Source organism: Arachis hypogaea, chromosome 16 (assembly GCF_003086295.3).
Source record: "Arachis hypogaea cultivar Tifrunner chromosome 16, arahy.Tifrunner.gnm2.J5K5, whole genome shotgun sequence".
In the NCBI taxonomy this organism is placed as follows: domain Eukaryota; kingdom Viridiplantae; phylum Streptophyta; class Magnoliopsida; order Fabales; family Fabaceae; genus Arachis; species Arachis hypogaea.
This window is the reverse complement of record NC_092051.1, coordinates 124,948,188-124,962,525: the sequence shown is the minus strand read 5'-3', so window position 1 is coordinate 124,962,525 and position 14,338 is coordinate 124,948,188. Positions and strand designations below refer to the sequence as shown.

The 14,338-nt window shown below is 35.9% G+C and overlaps 1 protein-coding gene across 2 annotated transcripts; it reads right to left on the bottom strand.

The window, feature by feature from the left end:
• Positions 1-1,750: 1,750 nt before the first annotated feature.
• On the bottom strand, positions 1,751-4,579 carry LOC112754867 (uncharacterized). 2 transcript variants are annotated; one of them, XR_003178794.3, is made up of 6 exons: positions 4,075-4,579; positions 3,700-3,970; positions 2,814-3,111; positions 2,252-2,329; positions 1,877-2,014; positions 1,751-1,839 (listed from the first exon to the last, which is right to left on the bottom strand). XR_003178794.3 is itself a non-coding variant. In XM_025802663.3 (5 exons), exons 2-5 carry the CDS (start codon positions 3,915-3,917, stop codon positions 1,964-1,966), a joined length of 645 nt encoding a protein of 214 aa, XP_025658448.1. In that variant the 5' UTR covers positions 3,918-3,970; positions 4,075-4,579; the 3' UTR covers positions 1,751-1,963. The 2 variants fall into 2 exon arrangements, 1 of the variants encoding a protein (XP_025658448.1); XM_025802663.3 differs by having other exon boundaries at positions 1,751-2,014.
• Positions 4,580-14,338: the final 9,759 nt, after the last annotated feature.

Genomic DNA, 14,338 nt, shown 5'->3' with positions numbered 1-14,338 from the left:
ATCATTATACTAAAGCTCTGCAAAATCCAAGTGACACTAACGCTAAAGAGAATCATGGAGTACAAATATATATGAATGTCTGGAGTCAACTTTTATTTTATTTTCTTTGCTTTTTTTTTCTTTTCTTTTAAGTGTTTTTCTTCTTTTCTTCAAGCATCTTGTTTTCCTTTCAATTGCTATTTTACTTTTCTATTTGTTTAAAATTTTCATTTATTTTATATATTTCTTTTTGTTGCAATTTTTTTATATTAGTTGTCACAATTTCAAGTCTTTTTATATATTTGTTGCACAAATAATTATTCGACACATACACTAAGTGAATTTCAGATCGAGTCTATTCTTTTAAAATGAGTTGTATCTGCTCTCTAAATTGAGATCTTAATATAAACTTGATTCAACACTTGAAATTATCAAAAATCAAGTAAAATAGTTAGTTTAAAAAAATACTATAATTAGCTATACCAAAAATATCCTAGGGTGTGAGATTTGTTTGCAAGAATAATCCAAGTCTTTGATTGTCCTTTTACAATATCATTTGATGAACAAAATTCTATTTTGTCAAAGTATACGTCTTTCTTTCAAAATTATAGCGCCGCGATGGACCTGTATTGTTCCACGTGTCATCATCTCACTGATATACTCCCAACAGATCGATCTTAATCTGTGAGGATTACCAAATAACCCTATTTTTCTGTAATTCACCATTTCGCCCCTTGAAGAAACTTATAGAATTATAGAAATTAAATAGTGTTCCTTGTTTCTACTTTCTTCTACTCCATTTTCATTTAATTGCATTTCAACCCTCTTCTGACAGTCAAAAATAGCAATATAGCATCCTAAGGTATATTGTAGTGATGTGTCGGCAAGCTTCACTTTGTGCTATGTGGGACTAAAATAATTAGAGGAATTAAGTTTAGATTTTGCTAATACAGTTAATAAATAAAATGGTAAAATACTATTTTAATTTTTATATTCAAATTAAATTTTAATTTTGTGTTTAGTATTTAAAATTTTATTTTTGTTTCAAATATTTTATATTTTATATTTATTTTTAATCAATATTAATTTTTTTTAAAATATATATTTGTTTAAATTAGGTTTTTTTTTCTTTTCTTATTCATTCTAATAATTTTACCACCAAATCACTACAATTACTATCATATCCATCACCATTGGAAAATAATAATGAAAGAAAGAGGTATATTTAGAAGAAAATAAAATAAATTTTTTTATCAAAAACCTAATAGAACAAAGGATAATTATATTGTGTCCATAAATTTTGTACCTAAATTGCTTAAATAAGTATTAAAAAGTGGAACTTATTTTTTATGGAGTTAAAACATGTGTAATTTATAAACATTATAGAATGACACCCAAAACAAAATATCACATTTGTAATAAACATCCAGTAAGAACTTTTCATCTAAAATATAAATTTAAAATATTAAACCTATTATAATTTTTTTCATTTAACATCTTTACTATTATATTCTTAACAAATGTGGACACCTATCTTTCTCAACAATTTCCTTTCTCTTTACCATTTTTATGTACTTAACAATTTACAAAAAGAAGTAAAATTATTCAAATTCATTTGTCCTGTGGGACACAGCTGCCCAAGAGTCTATTTCTTTTCACTAAAAGAATCATCTAATCATCTAGATCTTATATTAAAGAGTGCAAGACACACCATACAACATACAAGAAACAAAACAAAACCGCATACTTAAGATATAAACATAAGAAAAAGTTATAAAGAGATGAAATTTCTTCTTAATTGATTAATGGGATTGGATCATTACTTGTTTACAAAAACATTTGGGAGGACAAAAATAACAACTATGTAATATATGCCTCCCCTCCGGATTTGAAACACAAATTTAATTAAGTACTTGAATAATCAAACTCAAAATATCTTCATCAGCATCATCTTCAGCTCACCAAATGTGATTTCATCAAATCCTCATTCAGAATCACTTTCCATGCTTCCCATAGCCTTCAATCCCCTTGGTCTCTGCATCCATAAAAAATTAAAGTCAAACTCTATAAAAGGAAAAGATTCATCAAGCCCATGGACCGTGGCAAGATTCTACTACTTTTTTAAGTTTAGTTTGGTTTATGAAATAAGCATTTGGCAGCAAAACCGAATACATGAAATTTTATTTGAATATTTTTTTAAATTAAAAAAAGAAAAGACTAAAGATGGGATTAGATCAATTGACAAAAATAGCAACAATAACCAAACACTTACCTTCTTGCTACTTTTCTTCTCCCTAACTTCGTATCTCTCTTGGCACATATCAGTCAACCATGCCCCAGGGCTTACCAACTGCACAAAACCCACAATTACACCAAACACATCAGAATAATATAAAACAAAAACCACGAGACTGAACTAATTTAGATCCAAAACCCAAATCAACAAACCAATAACCATAAAATCTCAATTACCAATTTTCCCACAAAACAAAATAACACTTAAAAAATTGTATCTTTTATTTAACCCAAAACCAAACACATCAAAGTAAAGATAAGATGGCGAAATGAAGATCCAAAACCTCAAAACCCAAAAAACCCAAATAAAATCTCAATCACCCATTTTCCCCCCCAAAAGAAAATAACAAAAGAGGCATTTTGTTTAGGAAATCAGCATAAGGTAAGGTAAAGATAATGGATTAGCGAAGATCCAAAACCCAACTCATCAAAGGGTAAAATTTACAAACCAAAAAACCCAAAAAATTCTAAATTAACGATTTCCCCCAAAACAAAATAACATTAAAAAAGCAATTTTTAACCGGAAAAATAAAACTTACAAGTAAGCTTCTTTGGATGATTTTGGCCCTCTTTTTGGGTCGCTGAGGAAGCTTGCAACCCTTCATGGCCAGAAAATCTTCTTCTTTCTCTTTGCTTGAGAGAGTTATGAACAGCTTCGGCCAAACCACTGCCCTTTCTTCTCCGTTGTTTCCATCGATCGGAACTTTCCCATTGTTCTCCTCCGCCGCCACCGCCGCCGATCCCCTCGTCGTGTAGTACCGGTCTTCCTTCTCCGGCGAATCCGATTTCCTGTTATCTCCGCCTCCAGATGATCGTAGAATCGCACCGTCAGAATTCCTGGACGCGAATTTCACATCACAATCAGCAAATCACTTGAAAATAGTGAGGAAAATCAGAAAAGTTGAAAATTTCCAAACAATTTTGTAGGAAAATCTAGATCGAATGTAATATTACCCTAAAAGATAATTAACAAAAAATAGAGAAACCCATGTGAAAATTTGGGGAAAACACGTGCTTGTCGCATCTGGGTATTCCGAAAATTTCAGTTTTACCATCATTATATCATCAAAATTCTCAATTTTTAGTGACTGAAACAGAAGGAATGGGAGGTGGGAGGAAGATAAAAAAAAAAAAAGGAGTATGCTTCTCTCTCTGATGCTTCTCTTCCCCTGAAATCAAATAGAAGCATCATCATCATCCTACTCTGAAAATTAAAAAAGAAACCCCACCAAAATCACAGTGAATCAAAAGAAAATTTTTTAAAATAATTTTTGAAGAGACGGAGGAGCAAAAGAAAGAGAAATCGTGGCATTACACTAGGCCAGAAAAATCCCAAAGTTTGCGGGAAAAGCAAAGAAAGAGAAGATGAGAGAGAGAGAAGGTGGATTAAGATAAGATCCATGAATAGTTGTGTGTAGGAAGAACCTTGTGAGGCGATTAGGTTGAAGATGAGAAGTTTCTTTGTGATTATGAACAAGCTTCCTTGTGATTCCACCAACAACGGCGTTGAGGCGAGTTGAAATCCTTGGGTCTTTGACTCTGACGCATCTGATCCTTTTGCGGTTCCCCCACTGCAAGAACAACTCCGTTGGCTCCGATGATCCCCCTCCTTTGCTGCTTCCTCTCTCCTCCGTCGTCTCCATTATCTTACTCTTCTTCAAGATCTATCTCCCCTTCCAACCACACAATCCTTATCCTGCATCAAAACCACAAGACCCTCAGAACATAAACCATTTCAACCGTAAGAGGAAGAAAAAGAAGAAGAAGATGATGATGATGAAGAAGAAGATGGAAGCTTACAATGATAGAATTTCAGGTTCAGTATATCTCTTCTGCGTTGCAAAACACACAGGAAACAAAAGAAGAAACCGCAGATCTTCTCCTGTGTTTCCCAAAACACAGAAAACGTTTTCTTCTCGTTTGATTCCTTCTCCACCTCTAGCAATCTCTCTCTCTCTCTCTCTCTCTCTCTCTCTCTCTCTCTCTGTGTTGCTGCTGTTGTTGTTGTTCTTCTTCTTCTTCTGTGTGATGAGTAGAAAGCAGAGTTTAGAGGATGAGGAGGTTAATCCTCTCTTCCCTTCTCTTGTGTTGAAGCCTGCGTTTCTTTCTTTGTGTGTGTCAATGTCTGAGTCTGCATTTTTATATATGGTGGTGGTTGTGCACTGAACACAACACAGGAGACAATCAGGGCCGTTAGATTAAAGAAGGGTTTCGTGATTGATTACAGTTTTTGGGGTTAGGGACCCTCGCTTCTCTTTTATTGTTTTAGGTTTTTGAAGAGAGTAGGAGATAGCAGATTGGGGTTGTTATCAACCTAAACCTGCTCCATCTTATACAGGCTTTGGGCTTCTACATGGGCTTTTCACAATTTCCAAATTAAACTTCATACTTCATACCAAACACAATCCGTCTGTGTTTTATTTTTGGTTATGAGCCTCTGATATTCTTGTTTATAACCCAACAAAGAACTTTAATAGGACCTTTTCTTATTTGCAGTGACCAAAAAGAGTATGATTTGCCTTCGGGCTTTTCTCATGGCCCATATAGATTGTGCTCGCTTTAAATTTTACATTATGAGTGTGTAATTTTTTTTGAGTGAGTGTGAACCGTTCAAATTCTATCTTGTATATGTAAAAATTTATTGACAAATAATAAATTCTTAAATAAAACTTAGATTGCCAACGAATTAGTCATCAACATGTTTGATTGGAGAATAGTATAAGATAAAAAAAATACATAAATAAAATATTTTTGTGAACAAGTATTTTTATAATTAAATTTTTTAAAATGTAATTTTTTTAATAAAAAATCCAAATTTCTTACGACAAACATAAAATATTTTAGAAGGAAAAATAAAAATTTATATAAAGTAAAATATTTTTTTTTCTAACGTTTTTTAAAAATTTTTAAATTATCTCTAATATTTAATTTAATTCAATTTTATTTTTAAAATTTAAAATAAGTTTCAATTTTATCCATAACGTCAATTTTATTGCAGTCAACTATTAGTCAAATTTTATTTTCTATAATTTTGTTCCTAAATCATCTTTAATGGTTTTGTGCTCTCCCTTACTCAAACACATCCCACGCCATGCTTACCTTTCTTAACCAACTTCACCCACTCACTCAAAATGCCACTCTTATCACTTTCATCACCACTACAAATTCCTTCTTTATTCCCATCTTTCATCTTCATCACAATCATGAGCACAATCCCCTTTTCACCTTCACCCTCACCCTCACCAACAATCAAACAATTAAACAAATACAACTCATTGTATACTATAATCCATACTTACTCTCATTATCACCATCATTTCAGTGACAATTGTACCATTGTCCTATCCTTTAAATTTAATAATAGCACTAACAATATTATTGAATTTTTTTTCCAAAAAAAAAAAAACACAAATCACAAAGAAAGGAGAAAGATTAAAAGAGAAGGAGAAAATAGCAGCAGAAGAAGAAAAAGAAGGGAAAGAGATAAAGAAGGAGGGAGGAAGAGAGAGAGAGAATAATGGTTAATGGCACAAAAGTTGAAAAGAAAAGTGAAAAAAAAAAAGAATAGTGGTGCAGAATTTGAATACCACAACTGAAACGATAAGTGCACCGGGTCGTACCAAGTAATACCTCAGATGAGTGAGGGTCGATCCCATAAGGATTGATGGACTGGACAACAATGGTCGAATGAATCACTTAGTCAGGCAAGGAGAAAGTGATGTTTTTGGGTTCAAAAGCATTAAACAGTGATTTAGAAAGTAAGAAAGCAAACAGTATGATTAGTGTGAAATATATGGGAGAAACAGTCAAAGTTTCGGAGATGTTTATTCTTTCGGATTAAGTTTTCTTACCAACTAATTTAATCATGCAAGATTGATTTCATGGCAAACTGTCAGTGACTAAACCCTAATGTCATAGTGATTTAGTCTCCTCTAACCTAGTTTACCGCCAATGTCTTGGTCACTTAATTTTGATTAGAATGTTAAGTTTAATTCTAGTTTATATCCACGAAAACCTTTATTACCAAAATATAAAAGGATTATATGTCATGTATCCCGTTAAGTCCAAGTTTTAGCAATTTAGGAGGAATTTAATTTCAAACTGTTGTTCAAGTGAGATAACTCTTTCAAGAATCACAAAAACGCATATAGAATAAGGGTTATTCTTCTGATCTACCCAGATTCATAATATGAAGAAGGAAAGTAATCCTTGAAACTGAATCAATACATTAATTAAAATAGAAAAATAATAGTCTTAATCCATAGAAATAAACATAGCTCCTAACCTTAATTGAGGAGGTTTAGTAGCTCATGCTTCAGAGAGAAAACTAGGGTTTAGAAAATATAAAAGTGAGGAAGTGAGAAGATCCCCCTAACGGTAGAATCTTTTTCCTTTTATACCTAACCTAATTTGATTTGAAACTAAAATGAAATAATAAATTCTAAACCTAAAAGATTTTCTTTGTAATTAAAAATAACCAAAATAAAATAAGATAGAATAATTAAAAGTTAAATCCAAATAAAGATGCTTCAATAGTGAGAATGTGGTCCGGATTGCTGGCGCTAAACGCCAACTGCAGTGTTTAGCACCCTTGTGGGTAGAAACTCCTCTTTCGTTCTGTGTTGCTGGCGCTAAATGCCAGGCTTGACGTTTAGCTCCCTAGTGGACAGCTTCCAAACTCTTCCCTTTTCTTGTACACGAACTTTGCCAAACTTATCTGAACTGCACCTGAAATAATTAAAATACCAAAGCGACTCAAAGTAGCATCCAAAGAGGTTTAAAACACTAGAATTAAATCAAAACTCAACAAATTCTAACTCAAAATGGACAGAAAATAAGGGAAAGATGCTCACGCATTACAACACCAAACTTGAACTGTTGCTTGTCCTCAAGCAACTAAAAACAATATAGGACTGAGAAGAGAAATTGCTCAAGACTTGAGTGTTCATTTAAGCTCGTGTCCAATTACTAAGTGGGGTTAATGATATTGTGATTTTGAATAGGTTTGGCATCTCAGTATCCTTTAAAGCTCAGAAATATTGATATCCTTCAGAACTAGAACTTAGATGATATTATGGATTCTCTTCCTACTTAAGCTCTGATTGATCCTTGAATACAGCTTTTTCTTTTCTTTTCTTTTCTTTAGTGCTTTGCACCTTGAGTCTAGCTGTGACTCTTAATGTTTTGTTCTCAAGCTTAACTTGGCACACAAACACCACAAGCACTTAATTGGAGAACTCTTTGAGTTGTAAACTTTTCTTTTAATTCCTCCAAGTCAATGGTGCTTAGAGCCTTTGGCGCACACTGCAATTGCACTTGGTCTCGACTCTTAATGCTCTGTTTCAAGGGTTACTTGACACATTCATACCACAAGCATATGGTTCGAAAAATAACTCTTTGAACTTTTAATCATATTTTACCTTCCTAATAATTGATGCTTAGAGCCTTGGACCTTGCTTTTTATTATTATTATTATTATTATTTTGCTGTTTGTTTTGCTTCAAGGATTAATTTCTTACTCAATTTGGAGAATCCATAATATTTTTCTAAGTTCCTGTACCTCAAGAATCAACATTCTTAACTTCACTATCAAATATGCACTGTTCACTTCATGCATTCAGGATCATAGATAATACCACTACATCAAAATAACCAGAATAACTCATAACATATAACTCAAGTCTCATGCATTTTACTACTTCTTTTCTTTTTCTTTTGATTTTTCAAGCTCGATGAGCAATACATGAGACAATTTGCAAAATAAACATAAATACTAAATTAAACAACTAAGCTAAAAAAATATAAAATATTACTAGTAATCATGCAAAGGCTTTCAAACATATAACAGGAAATATGAAAATAATACTGAAAAATAAAAAATAAATAAAGCAGTAGATAATGAAATTCAACCACCTCAATCCTAGTGGCTACTTCCTCCTGAGAATCCTCTCCAGCTCCTCAGCTCCTTTAGCTCCCGCCTTTAGCTCGGTTGTTCCTCCACTAGCTGATGGAGGAGAGCAGAGTGATCCTGATGCTCTAACCTCAGCTGATCGATATAAGATGTCAGCTCCCCAATAGATGTGGTCAACTGGTCCCAATAGTCTCGAGGAGGAAAATAAAATTTTTGAGGCATCTCAGGCTGCTCCTGCTGAGGAGGGGGAACTGGCTCCTGAGGTGGTGCTCATCCCGACTCTTTGGCATACTCCATGCCCCTCCTAGTAATCGGTCACTCAATGTCAATAGGAGTGTCTCTATCAATGTGGATGCAGGCGGCCTCACATAGACGAAAGATGAGGTGGGGGAAGGCCAATCTAGTAGAGGTGGAGGCCTTCGCCGCTATGCTATATAACTCTTGAGGGATCATCCGATGCACCTTCACCTCATTACCGAGCATGATACAGTGAATCGTCACGACTCGGTCAACAGTAACCTCGGACCGGTTACTTGTAGGGATGATGGAACGCTGAATAAACTCCAGCCATCCCTGAACAACTGGCCCCAGATCATGCCTACCCAGCTGGTACGGCTAACCTGTGGCATCCCTCCTCCACTGTGCTCTGAAGAGGCATATGTCAGTGAGAATTTGGTCTAGTCTTTGGTCGGTGTTGACCCTCTGAGTGTAAGAGTGAGGGTCATCTCTGGATGGTGGTAGTTGTAGTATCTCCCTCACCCTCTTCAGACTGAACTCTAGGATCCTCCCTCGGACCATGGTGCGCCAGTTCTTTAGGTCGGGCTTCACGCCTTTGATATCTTTGTAAGTCACCCAAGCATTGGCGTAGAACTCCCTGACCATCAGCACACCCACATCAGTCACGGGGTTGCATAGCACTTGCCAATCCCTCCTCAGAATCTGTTCCTGGATCTCCGGATATTCGTCCGACTGCAGATCAAAGCGGACCTCCGGGATCACTTTCTTTTTGCTCACTATTTCATTAAAGTGATCCTCGTAGGTCTTAAAGAAGAACCGGGTAAAATCATATGGATCGGATGTAAGAGCTTTTTCCTTTCACTTCCTTGAAGAGGATTCACCGATTTTGGATTCCACGTGGAATATGAGAAAAGAAAAAAGCGGAGCTCCCCAACACCAAATTTAAAACTTTTGCTCATCCCCAACCAAAAAAAAAAAAAAATAGAAGGAGAATAGAATGAGAAGGGTATACGGGAGGATGTGGTGGACGGGGTGTATGGTGGCAACAAAAAAATAATAGAAATGGAAGGTAATGTGGAGGGTGCTTACGGTTAAGAAAAGAAAAATAAAGAAACAAATATAGATATTGAAATGGGGGTAAGAAGTGAAAAGGGAGAAAGAGATTGAAGGTGGGGAATGGTGATGTAGTGAAAAGTGAAAAGGAAAGAAGGGATGTAAAACTGGAGGGGGGAGGGGGGGCTCGGTTGTGATGAGGGACTATAAGAAAGGGAAGAAGTTGAATATGTTGTGGTTAAAATGAAAGAAAGAAGGGAGTAAGTGAAAATATTTTGTGTGTGGTAAAAGTGAAAGGAGTATGTTATATATAGAGAGGATAGGAGGAAGGCACGGTTAAAGGGAAGGAAATGGGAAAGGAAAAAGAATTGGGTGGGGTTAATGGTGATTAGGGTAGGTGAATATGGAGAAGTGGATAGGAGTTAATGGATTGATGTGAGATGATTAGGTGATGTGAATGGTGGTTGGGAAATGGGTGCATGAATGTGGATGAAATAGTGGGTAAGGGGGGAGAAAGAGAGAGAGGGGTGTTGAACGGTCAAAGAGGGGGAAAAGAGAGGGGAATGACTATTGCAATGGTCAAGAGGCATCCTTTAATTTTGAAATTCACGTTGCTGGCGCTAAATGCCAGCTCCAGTGTTTAGCGCCCCAACACTATAATGCTCATACCATTTAGGGAGTTAAACACCACCCCTGTCATTTAACGCCAGAATTGGATAATCCTTAGGGGACGAGTCATGGCGCTAAGCGCCCTATGGGTAATCCTTAGGAAATTGCCCCTTGTGGGCGTTGAATGCCCACCTGGCGTTTAATGCCAGCTTTTTCATGCAATTTAGGGAGGGCGTTTAACGCCACCCACTAGTTGCCAATCTTGGTGCTAAATGCCCAGCCTAGCGTTTAGCGCTACCCTTCAGTGAGCTCCTTGAAAATTTTGCCATCTCTGGCGCTGAACACCCATTCTGGCATGTAGCACCGAGGCACTCGAGTAAAATGCTCTCTAGGGTGTTCTGTTTCTCCTCCAAATTCCTCCTGTCCCTATTCTAAACACTTTGCATGACCATAAACAAAATTAAACCATGGAAAACTATGAATAAAAAATATAAATAGATGAAAATCAAACTGAAAGAAAAACCAAAGGATACTCAGGGTTGGGTTGCCTCCCAACAAGTGCTTCTTTACCGTTACTAGCTTGACAGTCAGCTCTGCTAAAGAGAGGGATGGTCATAGGGCCTTAGCTCCTCACCTCTCACTGTGAATCTTTTTCCTGTGCTCTCATGGATTAACTCAATATGCTCAAGAGATAGGATCTTGTTCATCGTATGAGGCAAGATTGGGCTTTCAGTGAATACCACTTTCATTCCTGGTGAAAAGTCTTCAGTAGGGATCTTCTTGTTCCTCCATCCCCTGGGTACCTTCTTCTTGCGACCCTCCTCCTTGGTGGATGATGCACACCCAACATCAAACTTAGGTTTGATGTCAAGGGAGATTGTATTAACTCCCACCAAAGGAGGCTTGAGCTGTGAACTCTGCTTTACTTAGGTCAAGCATCCTTGAAGGCTTGGGTTATTGAGCTCACTTTTCATCCAAGTGCCCCCTTCATCAGAGCGATGTAAGGGTTTAAAAACCTTGAATACCAAGTAGTCCTCATGCATCCTCAGAACTAATTCCTCTTTCTCCATATCGATCAAAGCTCTCCCAATGGCTAGGAGTGGTCTTCCCAGGATTATAGAGTTTTTTTCATCCTCCTCCATGTCAAGAATCACAAAATCTACAGGGAGGAAGAATTTTCCAACCTTAACCAAGAAATTTTCTACTACTTCATGTGCATGTTTCAAAGACTTGTCTGCCATTTGTAAGGCTATCCTTGTTAGTTGTGCCTCTTGAATTTGCAGCTTCTTCATCACAAACAAGGACATTAAATTAATGCTTGCACCAAGATCACATAGGGATTTGCTAAAGATTAAGTTCCCAATAGTGCATGGAATCTGAAAGCTCCCGGGATCTGGCATCTTTCTTGTCAATTTTCTTTGAATTATTGCACTACATTCCTTGGTTAGGACCACTGTTTCATCTCCCTTAAAGGTCTTCTTCTTAGAAAGTAAGCTTTTCATGAACTTAAAATAGAGAGGCATTTATTCTAGAACCTCAGCAAAAGGAATATTGATTTGTAACTTTCTAAAAACTTCCAAGAACTGTGAGAATCGCTCGTCCTTGGCCTCCTTTTTTAGCTTCTGGGCGTGTACTTTGGTGCCCTTAGTCTTTTCTGGGGATTCTATTTTCTCTGATCCTTCAGCAACTTGTACTTCCTCTTCTGCCGCTGGTTCACTTGTCACGGTGATGGCCTTGCACTCTTCTCTTGGATTAGGTACTGTGTCACTGGTGCGGAATTCAAAGTCCACAAACTAACCGGCAAGTGCACCGGTTCGTACCAAGTAATACCTCAGGTAAGTGAGGGTCGATCCCACGAGGATTGATGGATCAAGTAACAATAATTGAATGATTTACTTAGTCAGACAAGTAGAAAATGGTGTTTGAGAGTTCAATGGCATTAAACAGTAAATTCAGAGAATTTGAAAGCAAGCAGTAAACGGGTTGTGAAGACTATATGAGAGAATAGTTAAAGTTTCGGAGTTATTTATCTTCCGTATTAACTTTTCTTACCAACTATTTTAATCATACAAGATTTAATTCATGGCAAACTATATGTGACTAAGCCCTAATTCCTTAGTAATTTAGTCTCCTCTAACCAAGTTAACCACCAATTCCTTGGTCACTTAAGTTCAATTAGAGGGTTAATTTCAATTCTAGTTTATGCACCACAAAAACCCTAATTACCAAATATAAAAGGATTATATGATACGTATCATGTTAAGTCCAGATAATTAGTAATTTAGGAGAAATTATTTTCAAGTTGTTGTTCAAGTAAATTACTTTTCCAAGATTTAACAAGAACACAATTAGAATAAGGGTTATTCTTCCGATCTACCTAAATCCTTAAGATGAAGAACGAAAACAAATTCTTGAAATTAAAATCAATACATCAATTAAAATAAAAGAGTAACAGTATTAATCCATAGAATAAATAGACCTCTTAACCTTAACAGTGGAGGATTAGTTGTTCATGGCTCAGAGAGAAAACTAAGGTTCTAAAAACTGTAAAGTGCGGAATGAGGTACGTCCGAGAGAAGAGAGCCTGAAGGGCTGAATCTTTTTCCTTTTATACCAAATCCTAATTAATGTAAAATATATTTTATAAAACAAAATAATATATTTTTTCATTGTAAAATAAAATAAAGTTTAATCAAAATTAATAAAATTATCTCGTGCTAGCTCCTTTTGGGACGAATAGGGACCACCTTGTTTTCTAAGGTTGGTGCCAAAGTTAGAAAATCCCAAGTTTGGCGCCACTTCAACGCAATGCAATCTTCATTGTTCTTCAGCTTGGCACCAAACTTGGAGAAGCCCAAGTTTGGCGCCATCAAGGTAATGAATTCTTGGAGGTTAGAGTGAACGTGGTGCCAAACTTGGATTCTCCAAGTTTGGTGCCACACCCTGGGTTTGTGTGGCTCCGTTTCTTCTTCTAAACTCTGTCAAATCCGTCCGAATGCTACCTAAAATAAATCAAATTGCACACAACTCAAAGTAGCATTCATAGTGGCTCAAAAATACTTAAATCTTGATTAAACTTAACAAATTTGAATGCAAATTCACTAGGAAAAGATAGAAAAGATGCTCACGCATCAGTCACTAGGAAGAGTGTTAGGAGGACTCTTAGGTATTTGCTTACTCAACTGATCCATTTGTATCTCCAGGTTCCGAAGTGAAGCTCTGGTCTCCTACATAAAATTGTTAGTGTTCTTGAAGAGTTCTGCAACTATAGAGGCTAAGTCAGGAGTATTCTGAGATTGAGTGGGTGCTTGTTGTGGCTGAGAAGCTTGAAATTGATGGTTGTTGAAATTATTCTAATTAAAACCGTCCTGAGAATTATTAAAGTTTGGTTGCCTCTGAGATTGGTCTCTCCACCCAAAGTTAGGATGATTCCTCCACCCTTGATTGTATGTCTTGGGGAATGGATCATTGTTGGGATTTCTGGAAGCATTACCCATGAAATTAACCTGTTCGGAAGTAAACTGGCCATAGTCATAATTCTCACCTTGAGGGAAGCCACCGCTCATATCATAAGAATTATCTTGAGTACTAACGGCTAAGACTTGCATTCTACTCAAGTGTTGTATAATAGCATTGATTTACTGAGATATAACCTTATTCTGAGCAAGAATAGCATCCAATGTATCCAACTCCATCACTCCTTTCTTCACAGAAGTCCTCTCAGAAGAGTATAAATATTGGTTGTTAGCAACCATTTTAATCAGCTCCATGGCCTCATTAAGGATCTTCATATGAAGTGACCCTCCTGCAGAATTATCCAAGGACATCCTGGCAGTCTCAGACACTCCATCATAGAGTATCTGCAATTATATCCAGTCAGAAAACATATCAGGGGGACACTTTCTGAGCATCAGCTTATACCTTTCTCATGTTTCATAGAGAGACTCTCCCTTTCTCTGCCTGAAGGTCTAAACATTTGTCCTCAGGCTAGTCAGTCTCTGAGGAGGAAAGAAGGCCATTTTAGTACTATTTTATTCTTTATAAGTCTTTTAATTGAAATTTTTTTAGATAAAAACATTTAAACATTCAATAATTATTGTAATTTTTAATATTTATTATTCTAACTAATTTTTATAAATATTTTTCAGTTTATATATTATAATTTTTTTACTATTATAATAATATAAAAATAAAAAATATACAATTTTTAAGAAAAAGCTATTATTCAAAAACAATTAAATATAACTTTAACCA

Coding starts and splice junctions, on each gene's coding strand:
- LOC112754867 (XM_025802663.3), bottom strand. CDS start 3,917: ATGGAGACGACGGAGGAGAGAGGAAGCAGCAAAGGAGGGGGATCATCG. Junction 3,112..3,699: donor CAACCTAATCGCCTCACAAG/GTTCTTCCTACA, acceptor ATTCGCGTCCAG/GAATTCTGACGGTGCGATTC. Junction 2,330..2,813: donor TCATCCAAAGAAGCTTACTT/GTAAGTTTTATT, acceptor GGTTTTGTGCAG/TTGGTAAGCCCTGGGGCATG.